We start from the raw sequence: 23851 nt of genomic DNA, 5'->3' as shown, positions 1-23851 counted from the left end.
AGCAGCACAGCATGGACTTCACGTCACCAAGGCTCATTTGGCTACTGCAGCTGTTGCATTCTCAATTTGTTACTAGCAGGGATCTCCCCCACTTCCTTTCCAATATGGGGAATTCCCAAGGGTTCTAGCTAGCCAAAAAGTAGAAAAATTGCATTGGTCACCTTCCATCCTAGAGGATGTACCATTTTTTCTTCATAGAAGTACTTATAATTTCCTAGTAACAGATTCTCCCCTCACCTTCTCTGTAGTATTTCTGCCAGATCACAAACTGTGCACATGCAAGCTTAGTAAAAATGTTGGTGTTGATATCAACATTGTGCATGACCAGGAGCCATATTTATAATGAAGGAAACATAAGAGTCTAATACTATGGCATTTGCTGATTTTTACGAAATTCTCCCTTAGCTAGTGAGAGCTTTTCAGGGTTTTAGCTGGGAGACAATATCCTATATATTTTAGGTGCTGTCTTAAAGGATGCAGTGTATGTTTCAAATCATAACCTCACATAGAAGCCTTTTGTATTTTAGCTTGAATACTTGGGTTCAGATCTCAAGGGGTTGAAAGTGGGAGTGAGTCCCCGAACAAGTATGCCTACTATTTCCCTTAGACAACTTTGTTTTTCATTATTACAAGTTCGAATCATGTGGTTTGGAGGTTGCATTTCTTAGAGGAGGAATGATTCTTCCCAGGGATATAAGCATGCTTTACTTAGATGACTAACTGTGACTAATTTTGAGCTTGATTGCTTTGAGTTCCTCTGCTTCCGAATTCATTTAATAAATACATTTTTAGCCTTCACAAAATATTTAAGAATTTATTTGCATTTTCAGTAATTACATATTCAAAAAGAAATACATATTCCCATATCATATATCATGCAGTTATTTTTAAATTGGAAGTAATTTTCAATATGCCATGTTAAAATGAATATGAATTTCAAAATTTTCAGTAAGCCAACAGATGTCATTTATCACGTCAATTATTCATGAAATACTGAAATTAAAACTTGAATTAGAATATATTATTAAGTTTATTAGGGGTAAAGAAAATGCAGTCTTCATTTGTTAAATTAATGCAGGGCTGACTCAAATATGAATTTTAATTGGTGATTTCCATGATAAATATTTACTAAAACGTACCCTTAGTGAAGCAGATCTGCTAATACCTCACATCCTTGGCATAATACTTAATTGATAAATTTAAATTTGTAAAAGATACAGACTGAAAAATAATACAATGATCTTACATTCCAAGTAAATATTTGTTTTTACTCAAAAACTCAATCTTTGATTATACAGTCATTACAGATTATGGGCAGTAGTGATTTTCAATATAATAAATTGACATTCAACTTTAATGTTATCAATGTACTGTTAATTAAAAATTTCATAAAATTTTTATATTTTCTTAATTATTTCCTCTATGAATGATCTGGTCACCTTTAACATATTGCTGGCATTCTCTGTTCCTGAGAAAAAATAATGACTCAATTTCTTTTGTTTGAGTGCAGTCCCCAGACCCTTGCATTAAAACGCACACAAGAGTGCTAGTTGTTTGCAGACAGGAACACAAACTATACTTATCTACGTATTGAATGGGAATTTGTAGACCTTCCTAGTAGGGTGCACTGTAATAGCTATTATCAATTTAGGCTCTGACCCCAGTGACTTTGGACGAGCAGAAGGGCTTATGATTTATGAAAAAAGAAATCATTACTCTTCTTACAGCATACTAATTTATGGTAGTTCCTTGATTTTTATATTCTAGGGGAACTTGTGAATTTTATTCTTCTATATTCCCTACATCCATCACATTCAACTCACATTTTGTGTGCTCCTCAGGATTCAGCACGTTGTTAGTCAGCATATTCTTAAGGTTAAGCATAATGAAAAATAATGATATTTTGAATAGAAGATACATGAAATTATTAGTGTCCCTGTGTCAGGAAAATGAGAAGAAGAGGGTAAAGGCACCTGGGAAAAGACAAAAGAAGACTGGGACATGTTCACTAGTAAATGATCATATTCAATACTAGGCTTTATCTCTAGGCTAAGGTAGAGGAATGGGAATTTTAAAAGCAGGATGGAGATAATCTGTTTTCATTAAGGTCACCGGGGCTAGAATGAACAGGATTGCCCATTAAGGCCGTTGCCAAACTTGGAAAGATCTATTCCCTCTTTTTCTTCTTTCCTGTTTTACCAAATTTTCGACAAGAAAACAAACAACATTTTGTGACCAAGAATATAGCAGTTGCCACACAGGCCAGCAGGAACCCAATCACATCCAGAGAGTGGTACTGGAACCAGGTGAGGTTGTGAGCAGCTGGCCGCAGATGCTTGGCTCCTTTGTGGCGCATGACAAACTCAATCCAGAAGACTGCCCGATCCAGGGGCTTTACAGGCTGGTCATGGTGAATCCTCGATAACCTTGTAGCATTCTCTTTATAACTGGTAGACAAAAATAGAGAAATTAGAGAGTTTTTGTTTTCGTTACAGGTAATATGTGATACATGTTATATGTTATGTAAGCCAAAGGCTATAGATACATTGAGAAAAAGTTCATTCTTGCTGAGACATGAACTTTGCTGGTTGCACAGCATCTTAAGAATTGTGAAGGGAGGATGTAGAAGAAATATATTCTTAATAGAATGTGGTGAAATGCAGACATAAAAAATGGAATAAGTTTGCTGCAACTCTATGGTCTCATTTTAACAAGGAGGAATATTGATATTGTGTATAGTTTCCAGGATTGTTCCAAAATCAAGACTCTGAATAACCTAATATGCAGAAATATTCATAAGAAGGTCCATAAGCATGGTCTTTACTCTCGGCCACTTCATGATGGCAGATAAGTAGCTGAAAATTGACATTAGTAAACCATTTCTGCACTGCCTAAGATCTTGGCATTATGATAACTGTTCCATTGCACACAGTGTGTCTTTGTGCTGCAAAGGAGAGTGTCTATATTGGCAATATCAAGATTGGTAAAGACACTAGGGTAATTTTGGAAATGGCAAGGATATGGAGTTTGCATTTTTAAGATAAATAGAAATATCTTGCTAGAATTAGAGCCCCAAGTCCACGAGGCATATATGGAGTTAACTCTAATCTCTCAGACAGTAATGGGTATAGGTATGTATTTGAAAGGCAGGTTTTATCTTCAGCTGACATTTCTTAGTAGAGGAGCCAGAATTAGGATATTTCCTTTTGGTTTTGTGTTATAAATAAGAGTTCCAACTTGGAGACATGAAGATGCTGGAAGGTAAGTGATTTGTGAAGAGATGTCCTGGTGTGAGTTAGACATTGCTGGGATTGGAGAAGAAGAAATGTGATTATCTTTCACCTGTGAACTTGGTATGCTAGCTCTAGTAGGAGGGGATAATTTACCTGTGTTCTTTCTTGTGTGCAGTGAGAAAGAATAGTCATACTCTTTCAATAGGATTGACAGATATGTAGGGTTAAATCAAATATCACATGGTTCCTCCTAAAACATTTCAGGTAAACTACAGTGGCAATAAAAGCCTATCTTTCCAAATCATATTTTTGTTAAAAGTTTTCTCCATTTATAGGGGCGCCTGGGTGGCACAGCGGTTAAGGGTCTGCCTTCGGCTCAGGGTGTTCCCGGCGTTCTGGGATCGAGCCCCACATCAGGCTCCTCCGCTATGAGCCTGCTTCTTCCTCTCCCACTCCCCCTGCTTGTGTTCCCTCTCTCACTGGCTGTCTCTATCTCTGTCAAATAAATAAATAAAATCTTTAAAAAAATTTTTTTCTCCATTTATAGATAGATTTAAAATCTGAAATACATATATACAGGATAAACTTGTAGTTGTGAATCTAAATAAAAATAAAGTATGCTTTCTTATAAATGAGACAAGAAAGCCCTATGCTCAGATTTAAAATGATTATTTAACATTTTATTGTACACTAATGTTATATGAGTGTTATCTGAAAATATTATAATTAATTAAAACTACTATGGTTTATGTATTTAAGTGTAATCTTTTGTGTTCTTAATTCCTTTAAGAAGTTATAAATGGAATGCAAATATATCCATATATACACTTTATACTAAACTCTATTGTTCCCAGATGATTTCTGAGTTAGAACTAGGTTTACAGTTAATGTTAAAATATTTTAAAATAAATAATTTTAGGTATTTTCTTGGAAATTCCCGAGTATTTATGTTTCTGTCTCTTGCATCAGTAGTTTTCAAATCAACAATAAAATTTAATGGCATTCCATGAAATAAGGTAGAGTTCTAAAAAATTACAGAACTTACTCTTGCTTAATAGAATGAACCAAAACATCAGCAGTAACAGCCCTGTAATAGTCTAATGCATTAGACATCAAGATCATCATTTATGAGAAACAGAAGATCATCGTCAGCCTTGCAGAAGCTCTTAACACCAGCTCCAGGTTCTGAATTGAAAATATCTATGATATTTTGAAAATTATGTCTTAAACATGCATCTTAATAAAAGTCATCTGATTGGAATGCGTGTGAGGGGGGGAAATGGACCACTAGCACTGACTTTTTAGGTTCGATTCAAGGCAAACATTCCCTTTTGGAGAGAAATATATTGACCCCTTTGTCTAAAAAAACCCTTTAACTAGGGTTTAGAATAGATGGTTTTACATAGACTACTTCCACCAAAAAAAGCTGCACAAAATGGAATTTGAGTTCTCCTTCTTGTCTACCTCCTGAATTTCAGATTTCAGTAATACAAATGGAATGTTTTAACTATCCTTTGAGTTTTGCTTCTGAATCAAAATAATTGATTCTGAGATAACCTGGAAACAAATTTAAATATAAGACACTTACACAAATTCAGAGTAAAATACTGAGGAAGCTAGATGAAAAATATGCCTTGATACCAACTTAAAACAATATAGAGGGGGGAGCCATAAAAATGATGGACTTGGAATGTAATTGGGCATAACACATAGTTCAAAAAAGAGGAGAGTTGAAGTAAAATAAGAATGCAAGGGTTATGAATAAAAGATAAAAAAATAGGTTATAAAACAAAAAGTGGTAATAAAGGGTATGTAGGAAATCTGTTGAAATAAATTGGCAAAAAATACCACTTAAAGGATTACTAATGAAATTAGAAACTATACTTTTGTTAATGATGACTATTTTTGAATGATAGTTGAATTATCACTTCCAATTTTGTACTTACTGAATGGCTATAATATTTATAGTCATATATAAGTGGTTCTATACGAACAAGCAGATTGTTTGAAAAATGTCTGAGCTATGTGATCATTAAAATGATTGATTTTGAGGGGCGCCTGGGTGGCGCAGTCGTTAAGCGTCTGCCTTCAGCTCAGGGCGTGATCCCAGCGTTCTGGGTTCGAGCCCCACATCAGGCTCCTCTGCTAGGAGCCTGCTTCTTCCTCTCCCACTCCCCCTGCTTGTGTTCCCTCTCTTGCTGGCTGTCTCTCTTCTGTCAAATAAATAAATAAATAAAATCTTAAAAAAAATAATTGATTTTGAAAAAAAGGATTGTAAAATATCTGAAGTAATAGTATTTATTTCCCCATTTCAGCAGATCACTTCAATGTTCGGGAAATGAAATAATAAAGTGGTTTTCATATTGATCATGTTATAGTTGTGATTTGAAAATCAATCCGTTAACAAAGTCATGAGACATTGAACATTTCCAAGTATGCTGGGTAACATAATCAACCGTAAACCTTTAAAAACAGTAGTACTTACGAAGGTTCATTAATGACTGTTCTCAAGGCAGTGAGCAGATCTTCACTGGTCATTGTGTTTATGTTCACCTCCACAGCCGCTCCTTTGGCCTTCATGTGAGCGATGTTATCAGGTTGGTCAGCAAACATAGGAACTCCCACCATAGGAACCCCATGATAAATAGCTTCATAGATTCCATTGGTTCCACCATGAGTGATAAAAGCTTTTGTTTTGGGATGACCTAGTTTGGGAATTGGGTGAGGATTTCATTATAATGTAACAGAATTTTAGAGAGAGAGAGGGAAAAAATTACAGAGTAACTCAATGAAGAAAGCATTTTGTACAAAAGCTGAGAGCACATGGGCTATTGCTATCTCAGAAAACTATGATCCCAGGAAAGGAGGAGGAATGCAATCCCTCTGCATCCTCTGGAAGGACTTTACTGAGGAGGAAAGACCAGAACTGAGACTGAAACTTGAAGAGTGATGAGAGTCTTAACTGAAATGCTCTTTTGTGAAACAAAGAAAGCACTGACCTTATAAAATTAACTGCCAATTCTCTAATTATTTCTGCTTTAAACTGCAAGTAAAATGAGTCTTTTTTTTGCTTTATTTATTTATTTTTTAAATTTTATTTTAAATTCCAGTATAGTTACCATACGGTGTTATATTAGTTTCAGGTGTGCACTACAGTGATTCAACACTTCCAGACATCACCTAGTGCTCCTCACAAGGGCACTCCCTAATCCCCATTGCCTATTTTATCCATCCCCCCATGCATCTCCCCTCTGGTGACCATCACTTAAGAGTCTGTTTCTTAATTTGTCTCCCTCTCTCTTTTATTTTTCCTTGGCTCTTTTCTTTTGTTGTTGTTGTTGTTCTGTAAATTCCTCATATTACTGAAACATAGGGTATTTTTCTTTCTGACTTTTTTCTCTTAGTATTATATTCTCTAGCTCCCTTCATGTCCCTGCATATGGCACAATTTTATTCTTTTTGATGGTTGACTAATATTCCATTTTTTATATATACCACTTCTTCTTTATCCATTCATCAATCAATGGACACTTGAGCTGCTTCCATTTCGTGGCTATTATAAATAATACTGCTATAAGTATAGGGGTGCATGGATACCTTTGAATTAGTGTTTTTGTATTCTTTGGGTAAATACCCAGTGGTGTGATTACCGGATCATGGGGTAGTTCTAGTTTTTACTTTTTGAGGAACCTCCATACTGTTTTCAGAGTGGCTGCACCAGTTTTCACTCCTACCAACAATGCAAGAGAGTTCCTTTTTCTCCATGTCCTCTCCAATATTTGTTGTTTTTTGTGTTTTTGATTTTAGCCTAAAATGTGACATTTTTAACTATTACACATTTATTGAATTATTTGTTGCAAAACAGTTACTTTACTTGTCCATTATTCAACTGTACAGTTTTTCTTTCCCTCAGTCTTACCAAGAAGATCATTCTGTGGTATCCAATCATAGAGCCGAGTATTGGCTCCTAATGTGGCTGGTTTCTTTCCTTTGTATCTCCATAAAACCTGTCGAAGACAGTGCTTTAATTTTGCAAGTAAAAACACACAGTGAAGGCATCTTAAATCCTCGGAATTACTTATAAATCATGTGGCCCACCACTACTTTATGTGATAGCGAGAGAAGTAGACATAAGGGCTAGTTTGCAAACACGGAGATATAGTAAGACTGTTTACATCAACCCTGTCAAAAAGGGCTTGAACTAATAGTCTATTCAATATAGTTTTATCATGTTTATATTTATTGCTCAAAAGTTTTGGGGTATGAAATTATAAGTAAAGATATGTATAAAAGACTGGTTGAAGCAATCAGAGCATATGGGTTTAAAAGGCATTAAAATAAACACAAATACTGTGTAAATTTATTAATGTCTTAAGGCCATCCTAACTCTCATGTTTCTAATGTAATGTTTTCCAAAAAGGTAATTAGCTTTAAATTTTTGTTGTCTGGTTGTTGAATGATTGTCTTTCTTTCTTTCCTTCTTCCCTCTCTCCTTGCCTCCACCCCTCTCTCTTTTCTTCCTCCCTCCCTCCCTTCCTTCCTTCCTTCCTTTTTCTTTCTTTCTTTCTCTCTCTCTTTCTTTCTCTCCTTTTCTGTAGTTTTTTAGGGCGGAAAAGCTGGAGGTTTGCTTTACTTCATTTTTTAATGAAGTATCTTGTTTGGATATTAACCTTTTTTTTTTTTTTTAAAGATTTTATTTATTCATTTGACAGAGATAGAGACAGCCAGCTAGAGAGGGAACACAAGCAGGGGGAGTGGGAGAGGAAGAAGCAGGCTCATAGCGGAAGAGCCTGATGTGGGGCTCGATCCCATAATGCCGGGATCACGCCCTGAGCCGAAGGCAGACGCTTAACCGCTGTGCCACCCAGGCGCCCCTGGATATTAACCTTTTGTTACATACTTTATGCAGGTCAGAGAAGCTCTGTAAATTCAGATTAAATATTCATAGGTGGCAACCTTATTTTTTAAAGTGTTTATTTATTCAACAATTCCACACCTCACCCACTGATCATCATGACAAGTGCACTCCTTAATCCCCATCGCCTGTTTAACCCATGCTCCCACCCACCTCCCCTCTGATAACCATCAGTTTGTTCTCTATAAGAGTCTGCTTCTTGGTTTTTTTTTTTTCTCTCTCACTTTTTCCCCATACTCATTTGTTTTGTTTCTTAAATTCCACATACGAGTGAAATCATATGATATTTGTGTTTCTTTGACTTATTTTGCTTAGCATTATACTCTCTAGCTCCACTCATGTCTTTGCAAATGGCAAGATTTCATTCTTCTTTATGGCTTAAAAAATATTCTATTGTGTATGAATACCACATCTTTGTATTTCTTTGTATTGTATTTTAGTTAGTTAACATATAGTGTAATTTTAGTTTCAGAATAGAATTTAGTGATTCATCACGTACATAATACCCTATCTTCTTTATCCATTCATCTGTCCATGAACACTTGGGTTGCTTCCATACTTTGGCTATTGTAAAGCTGCTATAAACATTGGGGCGCATGTATCCCTTTGCGTTAATGTTTTTGCATTCTTTGGGTAAATACCCAGTAGCATGACTACTGGATCATAGGGTAGTTCTATTTTTAACTTTTTGAGGAACCTCTATACTGTTTTCCACAGTGGCTGCATGAGTTTGCATTCCCAACAGTGCAAAAGAGTTCCTTTTTCTCCACATCCTCGGGTGGCAAGCTTTTTAACAAAAAAGTTTAGAAATAAAAATTCAAAGACTTGACAGGCCTAATAAGTATGCTCACCTTTATGGAGTTGTATATTTTTAACTAATATACCAATATGAAGAGTTCTAGGGTATTTCATAAACAGGACTATAGAAAGACTAGAAATCTAGAACTATAATGACAACAAAATTTAAGTTAATTGAATATCATAAATCAGAAAATATATATTGCTTGATAATAATAGGATTTTTAACTCTTTTTACTGAAGAAATTTCAGTATAGAAGGATAGGCTTCTACTTCTAAACCAACTAGATCTTGATACAGTGTCAATAAGACCTAGAAATATAAAGTATATCCCTGAACATAATTCCTATCTACTCTAGTATAGCATCTCTCTTTTCCTGGACCTTGGAGCTAACACACTTGAGAATTTGGGGAGTAGTCAATGCAGGTCATAAGATTTCAAAGAGTAAAAAGGTATTGGGATCTTAACATTTCCATCTCTATTTCACTGAAGATAAATGATTGTATAAAAAGATGTAGTTCCATAATAATGCAAAGGCTTACTAAGCAAATGATTAAATGTGCCTCAATATAGCATTTTAATGTTTTAAGAAGTTTTTACTTGAAGGTGGTACTAATTACGCTCAGTGTTTTGGCTTTGATCTGGGAAAAGTGCTGTTAGTCACACTTTCTCTCCAATTGACCAAGTAGCTATTCACCAGGACCCAAGGTTGTACTGACCTTCTGTGGAATCTGGGCAAGGGCTGAGGCAATGAGATTGGCTTTTTCATCTGTGAGGTTTTTGACCATTGATCCCAGAGAAAACACCACAACACCATCTTCACCCGAACTTTGGACAAATTCTTCCATTTCCTACAGCAATAAAATTCTATTACAAACACGCGGGATAGCAGGGGGTAAAAAGTTTACCTGTTCTTCTAAATAGGCCGCGTCAGGAGAAGTGTCAGAGACGTTAGACTGGTTCTATCTTCTGCCACAGAGAACCATCTAGTAACTTTAAGAGGAAATATGTTTCTTAAAACTATGGTTCAAATATAATGAGTGATTACAAATAAAGGCATAGAGCCAGACCATTATAGAAAGTGAATAGGCCAGAGACAGCTCTTCCCATGGTTCATGGAACACTTACCCTCAAGGCTTCATTTTATGAACCAGCAGAGATGTTTGCAAACTCAAAAATATTCCTTGTAAGGAAGCCCAAAACATGTCAGTTTTCATCCAATTAATTATTAACAAATCAGTCTAACTCTCTGTTAGGCATTCAGGATATTTTTCTCATGTTAATACTTTTCCTGATTAATGGGGCTAAAAATGAATTTCTTTTTAGAATTGAGATGTATAGTAATATTTTGAAAGTAAACTGCTATTTTTTTTAATCACAATAACATTTATGAGACAGTGTTTCTCTACCTTCCCACAAGTAGCTGACATGCCGTAATTGAACCTTAGGACAGTGATAAATATAAACTTCTCTACGAATAAAATCCTGTGGGTCACCACTTACAGTTGTGCAAGTCGGGCACTGCAAAGTCTGGGACCGGGGTCTTTTGCATTCTAATCTATGTGAATGTCAACCTCTAGAGATGTGTCATACATTCCCTGTGCAATTATTTGTGGCTTCCCTGCAATATCTCTCTCTATATTTATGACATTTCTCAATTGTATTTATTTATTTATTTATTTATCAATATATTTCTCAATTTCAGGCTAGGAAAATTACTAGGGAAACGATGATGCCGTAGATGAAAGTGGACTACTCTTCTGGCTAAGATAACGTTAAGAGAATATTTCTGAAGTCCCAGAAATTGGTATTTTGCCATTTTGATTCATCTCCCTAGAGACAGTGATGGAATAAACACACACACACACACACACACACACACACACACACACACACGTATAAGAACACTTACAGATCTAGCAGTTGGATTTGGATTCTTGATTTGGCTGTCTTTCATTGCTATTTTTCTGTGTATACTGTGACTGGCATAATTTTTTCATCAGAGATATAAGCTGTGATTGGTATTCATATGGCCCAAATGTTTGTATTAGTAATTGGGTTTGGAATGGAATAATTTTCCCCTTCTTGTAAAAAATGTCTGAGTTGTTTTGTGAAATTGTGTATGTGAAAAGTGAGGACAGGAGGATGAATATAATAGTGTGGCACGGGGTATTATCTACTGAGCCAAGGAATATGTCCTGTCTCTTTCTGTACCTTCGTTTAGAGATTGGTTTATTATTTGCTATAATAACACTCAATAGAGCTTACCTGTAGCTATAACTTGACTGGTAAGAAAAGCATATTCAGAATCCTAAAATAAAATTGAAACTTAAATGTGTATCTTACCCTAAACAGAAATCAAGAACTCTCCTGAGAACACTATTTAACCTGCAATCTTCTACAGAGATTACACTCGCTTAATTACAACCCAAGAAATGGGTGTGTGCCTCCTCAATCCCTTGATAATGGTAGCTATTGATAAAGAGAGTTAAATACAATATTTTTTATCATGTTTATCTATTATTCTCTTTTATTTCTCAATGTTGTCTTCTTCCAGCGTTTTTGGGTGTCCACATTTATTTTTGGTGACTTTGGGATGTGGTATCCTTTCCAGAAATTTCAGAAAAACCAGACACTATGATCTTAAAGAAAGAATTCAGGGTTTGGGTCTCTTAGTTCTATGATTTCTTTATTTTGATGACTCCTAATATGTTTCTAATGCTCTTTGTTAAAACCTAGACCTTGTATTACCCATATGATTACTAGCAACATTCACCTGAAAATTTCTTTGGCTCCTTAAAGTGAATAGGTCCAAAACTGAATTCATCATTGTCATCTCAAAAAAGTTCTTCCATGAATTATTTTTTTTCTCGGTAAAGATCACTATTTTCCAAGAAGTGCTACCTGATTCCATGTCTTCTGTCAACACCAACTTCTTCTTACTGAGAAACTCTGGAATCTAGCTGAGAGTTCTCATGAAAGCATCTTTATCACTCAAGCAATCATAGTAACTGTCCCAATTCATAGCTCCATGAGGCTTGTTAGGAAGACTATAGTAATCTCTTAAGTAATTTCCTAGGCTCTAGCTTCCTGTGGCTTCAGTCAGTACCTAAACTGTAGACACACTGATATTTTAACATGCCATTTGAATCACTTCTTTCCTTAGCCAAAATATCACAGTGAAGTCCAAAAAAGGTAATATCAGTCATAAGACATCCGTATGATTTGTAAAATAGATTTGGAGTAGCAAACAGCATATCTTTGTTATTGAGGCAGTACACTTTAAAGAAAAATCAGCACTGTATCATAAGGTACAAAAGAAACCCTCCACTGTAATAGACCTACCTTAGGTAATGGTTTGGCAGGTTTACAATGCAAGCCTCCTACAAACTCAAAATTAGGTAAGTATGGACGAGGAAATTCAAAATCCCAATACGTCCGGATTAGCCAAATTTCTGCTTTTCCCATAATCTCACACAATGTAGTGGGTCTTCCTGGAGAAAATGAAAAAAGTTGTGTGAAGCTTATTAGTATATATGTTTGTTGGGATACAATTTACACTAATTTACTGACAAGCCATTAAGGAAAAAATAAATCTATGTCTCCTAGATTCTTTATCACATCTAGATGTTAAAAGGAAGGGGAAATTAAAATGATAAGGAGGGAAGAGACAGATTAGGAAGGAAGAAAGGAGAGAGGGAGGGAGGGAGGGAAGAAAATGGAAGTAAGAAAGAGAAGAAGGATGAGAGGTGAGAAAGAGGGAGGATGAGAAGATATTTGGGTAGAGAAAGTAATTTGTAAATGTAGTTTCACAAAAAAAATTTAATAAAAATTGTTGCCACAACTCCATTTACTGATGAATTTAGTACTCATTGTTTCTCTCCAATTAAATGGCAGATGATAGATTAGCCCCATTGTATCAACACCAAATTCCTTCTCAATGGTTTTCTAACTTCTAATTAGGAATGTATCTCTACCTTCCAGCTTGTTACAGTCTCCAGTTCACTCATAATGTTAAGGAATCTCACCAGCATTTGTTTACTTTATCTTTCTGAATCAAATCCCATCACTTTCCACCACAATTGATTTGCCACTAGTTTCTTAGTTGAGATGCCCTGAGTAATTCATACCCAATACAACCCCCTTTGCAATGTGGAATATACATGTACATACCACTAATATCACAGTTATTTTAGTGTTACCTTTAAATGATGTTTTTTTGAAAGGGAGAGTCTAAGTATTAATTTTGGAAGATTTGTAGAGGGGAAGAATGAGTATTTGCAAGTGACCAAGTCAAACATAGTTAGACACAGAAAACATGGAACATTGCATCAAGAACTGGGGATGTACTGTATGGTGACTAATATAACAAAACATATTATTTAAAAAAAAAGAAAACATGTTTTGCATGTAAATAAATAAAAGCTCATATGACAATTCTCCTTTCTTAGCGATTACAATCAAAATTGGTGGTCATATACAACACAGACTCAACAGCCTCTTTTTAGAGTCATTGCTTTGTAGTGTTTGAATTTACGTCTGAGGTTGTATAGTCAAACGCCTTAATTTGATAATGAAGAAGAATTTCTCAAGGATGCTCACCTTGAAATTGCCAGAGATTGGATAAAAACACCACTTCACAGCTTCCATGTCAAATATTTATGTACTTTAGAGGTCTTGTTCCATGCGTGTCATGTCCTGTCTTGATTCCAACTCCTTAGGTGAAATTATAGTGTATAGCTCATAGAACACATTTCGAGAAATACCTAACTTACAGTATTTACTAAAATTCTATATTTGAAGCAGTGATGTAGTTACAAATATGAAGTCAATGAAAAGTAAAGAAAATAGAATTGAACAAAAGTATGCAAATGTTGGCAAATAATTTCATAAGACATTTTAAATGTTATATTGGGAATTATAAAACAAAAATACAGAATTAAAATTTACCACCAATCCTTTTCCTGTAATTATATAATTCACACAAACCATATTATGAACACTGGAGAATTATATAAATGAACTATTAAATTTGAGTTACCATGTAAAGACTGTTATTGTTTCAGTATATTGTTATAAACCTCGGTAGATGAGTCTACCGAGGTGACTTTTAATTTCAAAGAGCTCTTAGAGTTAGCCTGCATTGATAGCAAAATGCCTTACAGTAGGCAAGATAGATAGGAGGGCATTTCAGTGGAGGACAGTTACCAGTCTCTCAGAGGAAAGTCGTGTTAGCTAGGTTGGTATCTAGAGAAACTCTTCAAGGCTAAGGTTATTAGATTCTTTTTGAAGACATGTGAGGAAACTAACATGTATAAGTTATGGGTCACTGTTAAAAAATTAACACTTTACTTTTTCAGAGCAGTTTTATGATCACAGTAAAATTGAGGGAAAGGTGGAGATTTTTCATATACCCTTGCCTTCACACATGCATAGACTCTCCATTATTAAAATCCCCAAACATAGTGGTACGTTTGTTAGAATTAATGAAGTTATATTGGCACATTATATCATCTGAAGTCCATAGTTTACATTATAGTTAACTCCTGGTATTGTTAATTCTATGAGTTTGGACAAATGTAGCATGATATCTAGGCATCGTTCTGGTATCATACAGAGTATTTTCACTGCCCTAGAAGTCCTCTCTGTTTTGCCCATTCATCTCTCTTCCCTCCCTACTCCTGGAAAACGCTGCTATTTTGTTGTCTTCCCTGTTTTCCCTTTTTCAGAATGTCATATAGTTGGATTTATACAGTCTGTAGCCTTTTCAGATGGCATTCTTTCCCTTAGTAATATGGATTTAAGGTTTCTCAAAGTCTTTTTATGGTGTGAGAGCTCATTTATTTTTAGCATTGAATAATGTTTCATTGTGTAGATCTACCAGTTTGTCCATTCACCTCCCAACAGACATCTTGGTTGCTTCCAAGTTTGGGCAAATATGAATAAAGCTACTCTAAATATCCGTGGGCTCATTTTCGTGTCAACATAAGTTTTCAGCTCATTTGGGTAAAGACCAAGGACTACGACAGTATGGTAGGAGTATGCTTAGTTTTGTAAGAAACCATCAATATGTCTTCCAAAGTGGCTGTACCATTTTGCATTCTCATTAGCAATAAATGAGAGTTCTTGTTCCACAACTTGCCAGCATTTAGTATTTGTCACTATTCTGCATTTTGGCCATTCTAACAGATGTGTAGTGCTATCTCATTATTTCAATTTGCATTTCCCTCATGGCACATGAGATGGAGTGCCGTTTTACACACTTGTTTGACAGCTGTCTATCTTCAGCTGATGAGGTGTCTGTCTTTGCCCCGCTTTTAATTGTGCTATGTGTTTTCTTTTTGAGTTTTAAGATCATATATACGGGGGCAGAGAGAGAGAGAGAGAGAGAGTATCTTCGGCAGATTCCATGCCCATTATGGAGCCCGACACGGGGCTCATTCTCACAACTCTGATATCATGATTTGAGCTGAAATCAAGAGTTGGATGCTTAACCAACTGAGCCACTCAGGAACCCCTAAAAATATTTTAGGTAACAGCCTTTTATCAGATGCACCTATTGCAAATATGTCCTGTCAAACAGTGTCTTATCTTTTAATTCTCTTAACATTGTCTTTTACTAAGCAGAAGTTTTAATTTTAGTGAAGTCCAGCATATTCATAATTTCTATTTTGTACCTTTGGTGCTATATATAAAAAGTCATTGCTATACCCAAGATCATCCAGATTTTTTTTTTCTAGGATTTTTATAGTTTTGCCTTTTACCTTTAGATCTATGATTCATTTTTAGTTAAATTTTGTCAAGGGTGTAAAGTCTGTGCCTAGATTCTTTTTTTGCATAGGGACGTCCAGTTTCTTGAAAATATATCCATTGTTCTACTTTTGTTTCCTTGTCAAAGACCAGTTGACTACCTAGTTTGGGTCTATTTCTGGCCTCTGTATCATTTATTTCCTTTTCTTGTCTCATTTCCTTAGCTAGAAATTTCAGTATTATGTTGAGAAGGTCTGGAGAGAGATGACATCTTGCCTTGTATCTAATCTTGGAAAAAAACTTTCAGTGCCCCATTATTAAAGATGATTTTAGCTGTAGGTTTTTTATTTTGTTTTGTTCTGTTTTTCTAGCTTTATTTTGCTTTGTTTTGTTTTGTTTTTCTAGCTGTGGATATTTATCAAGTTAAAGAACGTCCTTTCTATTCCTAATTTACTGAGAATTTTAAACATGAATGGGTTTTGGGTTTTGTCAAATACTTTGCATCTATTAGTATGCTCCTGTGACTATTTTTTTTAGCCTCTTGTTGTAATGGATGACATTAATTGATTTTATTTTATAGAACAGTGATTTCATTTATTTATTGTTTAAGAGTTGTAAGTTATAGTAGGACTTAACCCCTCACGAGACTGGACATCAATCATCTCTTTGTAAAAAGGTTCTTTTTCCCAAACATTCCATCCAAAGGATGAATGGTTTGTTTGCACCCAGTGCCATCCAAATATTTAAGTCAAAATATTTATACATTTCATATATATGTGTATATAAGTGTACATATATATATATATATATATTTTTTTTTCTCAAATAAGTGACATGTGCTCGGAGCTGCCTGGCTGACATAATGACAAATTTATGCATCAGCAACATTCTGAAACAGTAGTTAAAACTCAAAACAACCATGAGCTCTCAGTTCTGTGTTTAGAATTACTGCTGGCAGTGGCAAACAGAGGTCTTCTTGCAGTTTTAGGTTGATTAATGGGCCATTGGCCTCCTTCCACCATCAGCAAGATATTTCCATAAAAATAACCCATCTGAGGGAAATCTAAGTAGTAAGATCAATTAAAAATCAACATTTTTGAATGTTGAAGCAGTCTTGCATATCTAGGATAAATCCTACTTGATGGTGGTATATAATTATTTTTAAATACATTGTTGGATTCAATTTGCTAACATTTTGTTAAGGATTTTTGGATTTATGTTTATGAGAAATGTAGGTCTATAATTTCCTTTATTGTAATGTCTTTGTCTGGTTTTGATATTTGGGTAATACTGGCCCCATAGAATGAGTTAAGAAGTATTTCCTCTTCTTCTGTCTTCTAAATGTGATTGTAGAAAATCAGTATAATTTCATTATTAAATATTTGGTAGAATTTGCCAACAAACATATGTGGGACCAGTGCTTTCTGTTTTGAGGGTAATTATTAATTCAATTTAATAGATCTAGACCTATCTAGATTGTCTACTTCTTCTTGTATGAGATTCGGCAGATTATGTCTTTCAAGGAATTGCATTGTTCAAGGAATTTGTGGCATTTGTTTGTTATCCTTTTTAATGTCCATAGCATCTGCAGTGAGGCATCTTCTTTTATTCCTGATAGTTATTTGTATCTTCAGATTTTTAAATTATTTTTTATTCTTTATTTTGTTTCGGTTGGCTGGCGTCTGATCAATTTTATTGATCTTTTCAAAAATCACTTTTGGGTTTCATCGATTTTCTCTATTGATTTCCTATTTTCTGTTTCATTGATATCCACTTAAATTCTTATTACTTCTCTTCTTCTGCTTACTCTGGATTTAATTTACTCTTCTTTTGCTAGTTTTCTCAGGTGGAAAATTAGATTATGTGTTTCAGATTTTTATTTTCTTTTTTTAAATCAAGGTATAATTGACATACAACATTATATTAATTTCAGATGTACAACATAATGAATTGATATTTGCATATATTGCTAAGTGGTCACCACGATAAATCTAGTTTACACCCACCACCATACATAGTAGCAGAATTTTTTTTGATGAGAACTTTTAAGATGTACTTTGTCAACCACTTTCAAGTATGCAATAAAGTATTAACTACAGTCTCCATAACTACAGAATGTATATTACATTTTTATGACTTATGTATTTTGTAGCTCTAAGTTTGTACCTTTTGACTCCCCTCACCCATTTCACCCAGCCCCAGCCCTGCCTCTGACAACCACCAATCTGTTCTCTGTATTTATGAGCTTGTTTGTTTGATTGCTTTTTTCACATATGCATGAAGTCATACTGCATTTGTCTTTCTCTGTGACTTATTTCACTTAGCATAAGCCAAACTCAGGAACAGGGAGTCGAATGGTGGTTGCCAATGATGGGGGCTGGGGCTAATAGGGAGGCATTCACCAAAGTGTACAAAATTTCAGTTAAAAGATGAATAAGATCTGGGGATCTAATATTCACCATGGTCACTATAGTTAACAACATTGTGTTATATACTCAAAAACTGCTATGAGAGAAAGAAAATATTAAATGTTCTCACCACACACACACACACATACACACACACAAACACACGCACACAAATGGGAGTGTGTTAACTAGCAATACTGTGGTACTCATTTTGTAGTATATATGGGTACCAAATCATCATGTACATTTTACACTTACAGAATATTTTTTGTTCAATAAAGCTGCAAAAAAGAACTAATATGGAAGAAAGGAAGTAAGATAACAAATAGAAGCAAAACCAATTAAATAATGAAATTTCTGAATGACAAAATAAGCATTACAGATAATTAGGGAAAAGAAAGAGCCTTGAATAAATAGTGATGATAAAAGTCTTTATCCCTATGCAAGGGTAGGGATAAAGAAGGGAGAGGAGAGAGATGGGGGAAGGAAGCTGGGAAGATCAGAGAAGGAAGAAGAGTAAAGGAAGAAAAGCAAAAAGAAAAGACATTGACTCCAATTTATAAAACACAGAAAAATAAAATGCTAAGTATTAAAGCCTTCAAAGGAAAAAAAACATAGCTTGTTTGAAGATAGTATAAAAGGAATTTATGCTTTCATAGTAAGAAAAAATCTCCTTAAGTGAATTAAAATAAAATAAAGGAAATAGATAATTATTTGACTACATTAATAAAACCTGAAAGTCATCACAGGAGATTTAAGAGAATGAGAAAGACATCTTAAATGCAAGAAGGTATCTACAATACATAAAACTGACAAAGGCTTATCTAGGTTATATAAAGAATTTATTCAATCAGTAATGAAAACACTAGCAAATCCATTAGAAAAAAATGGGCAAAAGATATAAGGAGGATATTCACTGAATAGAAGAAGAAGTGGAAATAGCCCATAAAATAGGAAAAGTTACTCAATCTTTGTATAATCAAGGAAATCCAAAAAAAGTATGATATAATTTCAGATGAATTGGATCAACCAACCTGAAAAAATAATTTATTTCTCTTTGAGATGAAAAGTCAGAACAGGGTGACAGTTGCAAAACTTTGTAAATGTGATACATATCATTGTACATTTAAAATGTGTCACATTTATGGAATGTCAATTATATCTCAATATAACTGTTAATACATGTCATTCAATGATACGCTGACTAAGGACATGGAGCAATGGGGACTACAATGCCCTGGTAACAGGTGAAGTGAAAATTTTTATTTTCTTTGCTGAAGTATAAATTTTTGAGCAAAGTCTGAGATTACCTGGTAGGGGAAAAGATATAGTTTATATTATACCTTATTTATACTATTGCTTTTATAAAACAGGAGACATATGCAAGTGTTCATAACGGCAGCATTACATGAAAAACCATGCAGCCAGATGTCCATCTACAGAATGGTATGGCCAAGTTACACAATAAAACACTATCTATCAATAAAGCTTTATCTACAGAGCTTAAAAAAAAAAAAGAAAACACATGATTCCATCACCAAAAGAGTATTGAGCATAAGTAGTGAATGTTTGTAATTGTATACTATTCAAAAACTGAACGGTAGTTTTGAGAGAATTGCATATAAATTGCAGATGTAAAATTTTCAAAATATTCAACAAAGTCAGGCTTATAATTTCCATTGGAACAGGGGTGTTTCTACGGGAGTGGCAACAACCTATTTCTGAACTTGGTTATAGAGTATACAGAAGTCTATTTTATTATTTCTTTCAACTGTACACTTATATCTTATATACTTTTTTGTTGGAATGATATTTTCTAAAATCTGAAGGTAGATGCATAATATTTTTAAATAGATATAAAATGTTTTTATGTCTGTGTAAAGTAGTTGAAAATTCCCAAGTCAATTGATGGGCTTAAAATATATTTGTAATACATATTATAGCAAAAAGGCTTAAATTCCCTAAAATGTTAGTTATAGGTCAGTAAGATAAGCAGACCCGAAGAAAATGGAATTGCTATCCACCTCAGAAATGGTCTGAGGATAAAGGCTAAATGATTCAGCAATTTTAGAGAACATTATGGCAAGGATATAAGTGCAATAAATTTCAGACAACATGTTTTGTAATACCAGAGTTGGAACAACCCACGTAGCTCTCACGACCAGACTAGTTCAATGATTTGTTGCATCCATTAACATGAATACTGTTATGTGAATGTAAAGAATAATGTACATTTAAAAATATTCTGTAGAAAGATGTCAAATCTAGATTTGGTGAAAAGAAAGGCAAAAATGAATATTTAGTAATTCATCCTAATGACAAAGAAAAAAAAGATGCATATAAATCCTTACGTTTAGTGATACATGGGTAGTGTCTTGATGTAAAGACAATAATAGTTAATAGTACTAGAAATAGAAATATGAAGCCAATTATCATTCATTATATATATTTTTGTTCTGTTTAAAATTTTTAGCCATTTGTATTAGTTATTTTTATTATGAGATTCAGAATGAAGTCATACCCACGGTGCATTCAAAATTTCCTGATAAAGAACATGAGAGAATGTAGGAATGAAAAATCAACAAAAGTACAAATAGCAAACAAACAAAGAAACCTGTTAAAGATGATAGAGTTAAAAATTTGCCAGAGATCCTAAGGACTACATTTATTCCATAGTATTTATACACACAGAATCCTATAACTTTCCCCTATCTATGCATACCATGCCAATGGCCTAAATACTTATTGAGTAGAACTGGAAAAGCATCTCTGATCATCATACTATATTTATTTTTCTATGTCTTGCATTGATTTCTGAGAATAGAATTGAGGCCCAAATCCCTTCTTCTTTACTTCAGGTCCATAGAGCCCTACACACTGCCTGCACTCAGGTAGTGCATCCGGGGTCTTACATCATTTATGGTGAAATCCACATAGTATAAATTTAAATCGTGTATAAAGCAAAGGATTTTTCAAGTGGATTCCTTTGAATATTAGTTTGTGAAACAAAGTTTCAGTGTTAGGGACTGACTGGTATTCCTCTAATATTCATATGTTGAAATCTGATTAAATTTTGAGATAGGTCTTTAAAGGTGAGAATAAATTCTTAAATTCAATGAGGTCCTAAGTGTGGGCCCTAATCCAATATCACTGGTCTCCTTATAGGAAGAGGAAGATACACTGGGTTTATGCATGCACAGAGGGAAGACCATGAGAGGATATAGCCAAAAAAAAAAAAAAAAAAAAGTCACATACAAGCCAGGAGGATGGGCCTTCAGAGAAACCAGCTCTGGCAACACCTTCCTTGACCTTGGACTTCTAGCATCCAGAACTGCGGGAAAACAAATTTCTGTTGTTCACCTACTTAGTCTGTGGTATTTAGTTGTGGCAGACCTAGCAAACTAATATAATCAGGGAGTTAAATTACTCAATATTTCTAATACCCAGAATGATCTTTGGCTTGTCAGTTCATGTTTCTTCATGATTCTCAAAAACAGTTGGAGTAGAAGCCAGCTTCAGTTGATGAAATCAATGAGAACTAGATATATAAACTTGTAAAGCAAAACCATTCCTTATTAGAAAACGCAATCAATTAAAAAAGAGAATGTATAAATTAGTGAAGAAAAAAATGCTATCTTTCAACAACTTTAGCTATAATCGTTTTTAGTTTTCTATTTAATTTTTCAGGTTTCTTTGTAGTACTCCCTGAAGAAGTATAAATCAACCAGAAAACTTTTCAGTATGACTAGTTCTGAGGAAACAGTTCACCTAAGACTTAGTGAAGTTTCATCCCACACTTAGGAAAGAGATGAGAATGGCAGGGACTCTGGTCCAACAGGAAAATAATATACATTTTGAATATAATAATCTATGAGTCTCAAAATTTCTGGGTCAAAATTCAGACAAACTAAATCATATGCCAAAGTTAATCCCATCGTTAATATAGTTCAGGTTTAGTTTGTTACTGGAATCAGGCAAGGAGATTATCTTACTCTTACAACCAACATTACACTTTTTTGATCAATAAAAAGTCAAATCTCCTCCAATATGAAAATTCAGTATACAAGACTTATCTGTGATATCTTATATCTGATAAAAAAAAATCTTCCATTAGACTGACATTTATTAGTGTGTTTTATATTTTGTTTTGTTTTGATAAAAACCTACTAAGTATCTAGTTATTTTACAATGTGGGTAGATCACTGTAAAAAAAGGGTAACCATGATAATACATTTCTTGCCTCTCCCTTCCAATTAGTTATTGATAACAGTTTATCGCTATCACCTCTAGTTTTATGTGAAAGTGAAGCTTTTAGAACGTCATTTTCTTAGAATTCTCTTAAATCCCGAAGTTTCTTTACATAACTACTTTAGAATGGAAAACAATCTCTTACCTAATGCTTCACTGTAAAACTGGTTCCAAACCTGAGTGTCCAGTTGTTGGATCCAGAAGTTAGAGAAAATGAAAAACATTACATTTTTTACCCTTTGCAGAAAGGTCATTCTGTCTGTTAGTCCCACCATGGCAACAGGCACATAGGAAAGTGGAGCTGGAAGTTTCCCACAGTATTTCTCCAGAGTTTCACCTATAGAAACCCTTAGCGTGTACACAAAAGGGACTGTCAGTAACTCAGCAATCAGCTCTCCACAGGGTAACACAGGGTCTATGACCATTACATCGTAGTGGGTTTCCTGGAGTTTCTTCATGAATGACCGGTTGTAGACTACACTCTCACACAGGAGTTTCAAATTTCCAGTTTCTCGAAGAAGGAATTCTTGCAGTTTCATGGCTGACTGCCATGCTGACAATGTTGGCATAACATTAGTAGCCACGTCTAAAAAATCATTGAGTGTTTTTTCAGCCTTCTCTCTGTTAGGTGACATAGGGACCACCTCAAATTTCAGTGTGGAAGCCTTGCTGTAGTCAATGATGAAACTCTCTGGAGAAACCAGCACAGTCACCTCATGGCCCCTTTCCGTGAGTTCCTCTAGAATAATCTTTAAATTGAGCCAGTGGCTCATGTCACAAGGCCAGACCAGGACCTTCCCACAGAGTCCACAGCCAGTGTAGCAGAGCTGCAGCAGCACAATTGCTGAAATCCATTCCTTAGCCACCATGACAGCATTCCCTCACACACTGCTCGACAGAGGTTGAATGTCTTCTGGGCAGAGATGTGAAGAGGCAATTTAGATACAGATCAAGTTAAAAATTAATTTCTAGAGTTAGGAAATGACTGTGTAGAGACCTTTGTCAATGTTGTTAAAAGGGCACAGTACTATAGAATATTTGTTCAGGAGGAGATACGAAATATTTAAATATTTTGGAGGAAATGGCTGCCACAGTTTAGGAGTTAGCTTTGAATATATTAAAATAAAAATACTATATTTTAATTGACAATTTTTAAATATAATAGAAGAAGCCATTTAATTAAGTCTAGCAGAAAACATGGTATATTTTATGGAACATGATGATTGATAATTTGGGAAAACAAAAATGTAGGTCTTGACATAAAGTTGGTTACATGCTAGTATATGGGTAAGATGCATACATCACATCATAACAAGGGCAATATGCTAAATATTATATCAAGGCACAGCATTTCATGGCCCCAGAAGATGCTGTCACTCCCATGTGAAAGAAAAATCACAGAAAACTTCAGGATATAGAGTGCGTTTCTCCAGAGCCCAGAAAGCAATGGTGACAGAAGGAAGATTCTGAAAGAGAATGGAAGAAAAGGAGAAAATGC

The 23851-nt window shown here is 34.6% G+C and overlaps 1 protein-coding gene across 1 annotated transcript; it reads right to left on the bottom strand.

The window, feature by feature from the left end:
* Positions 1 to 800: 800 nt before the first annotated feature.
* LOC123786701 (UDP-glucuronosyltransferase 2A3-like) lies at positions 801 to 23253 on the bottom strand. The gene is made up of 6 exons (XM_045789026.2): positions 22499 to 23253; positions 12293 to 12441; positions 9667 to 9798; positions 7153 to 7240; positions 5719 to 5938; positions 801 to 2447 (listed from the first exon to the last, which is right to left on the bottom strand). Exons 1-6 carry the CDS (start codon positions 23220 to 23222, stop codon positions 2168 to 2170), a joined length of 1593 nt encoding a protein of 530 aa, XP_045644982.2. The 5' UTR covers positions 23223 to 23253; the 3' UTR covers positions 801 to 2167.
* Between the last annotated feature and the right edge of the window lie 598 nt (positions 23254 to 23851).

This window comes from Ursus americanus, chromosome 8 (genome assembly GCF_024610735.1).
Source record: "Ursus americanus isolate L20-20 chromosome 8, mUrsAme1.1.p, whole genome shotgun sequence".
Taxonomy (NCBI): domain Eukaryota; kingdom Metazoa; phylum Chordata; class Mammalia; order Carnivora; family Ursidae; genus Ursus; species Ursus americanus.
The sequence above is the reverse complement of the archived record's forward strand: the minus strand, read 5'-3'. Positions and strand labels throughout refer to the sequence as shown.

What these genes read in the sequence shown, in the direction of transcription:
- LOC123786701 (XM_045789026.2), bottom strand. Translation starts at nt 23,222, where the DNA reads ATGGTGGCTAAGGAATGGATTTCAGCAATTGTGCTGCTGCAGCTCTGC. An exon ending in GTTTTACAGTGAAGCATTAG is followed by an intron (nt 12,442 to 22,498) that starts GTAAGAGATTGT and finishes CATTTTCTCCAG; the next exon opens with GAAGACCCACTACATTGTGT. An exon ending in ACCACAGAATGATCTTCTTG is followed by an intron (nt 5,939 to 7,152) that starts GTAAGACTGAGG and finishes TTCCCAAACTAG; the next exon opens with GTCATCCCAAAACAAAAGCT.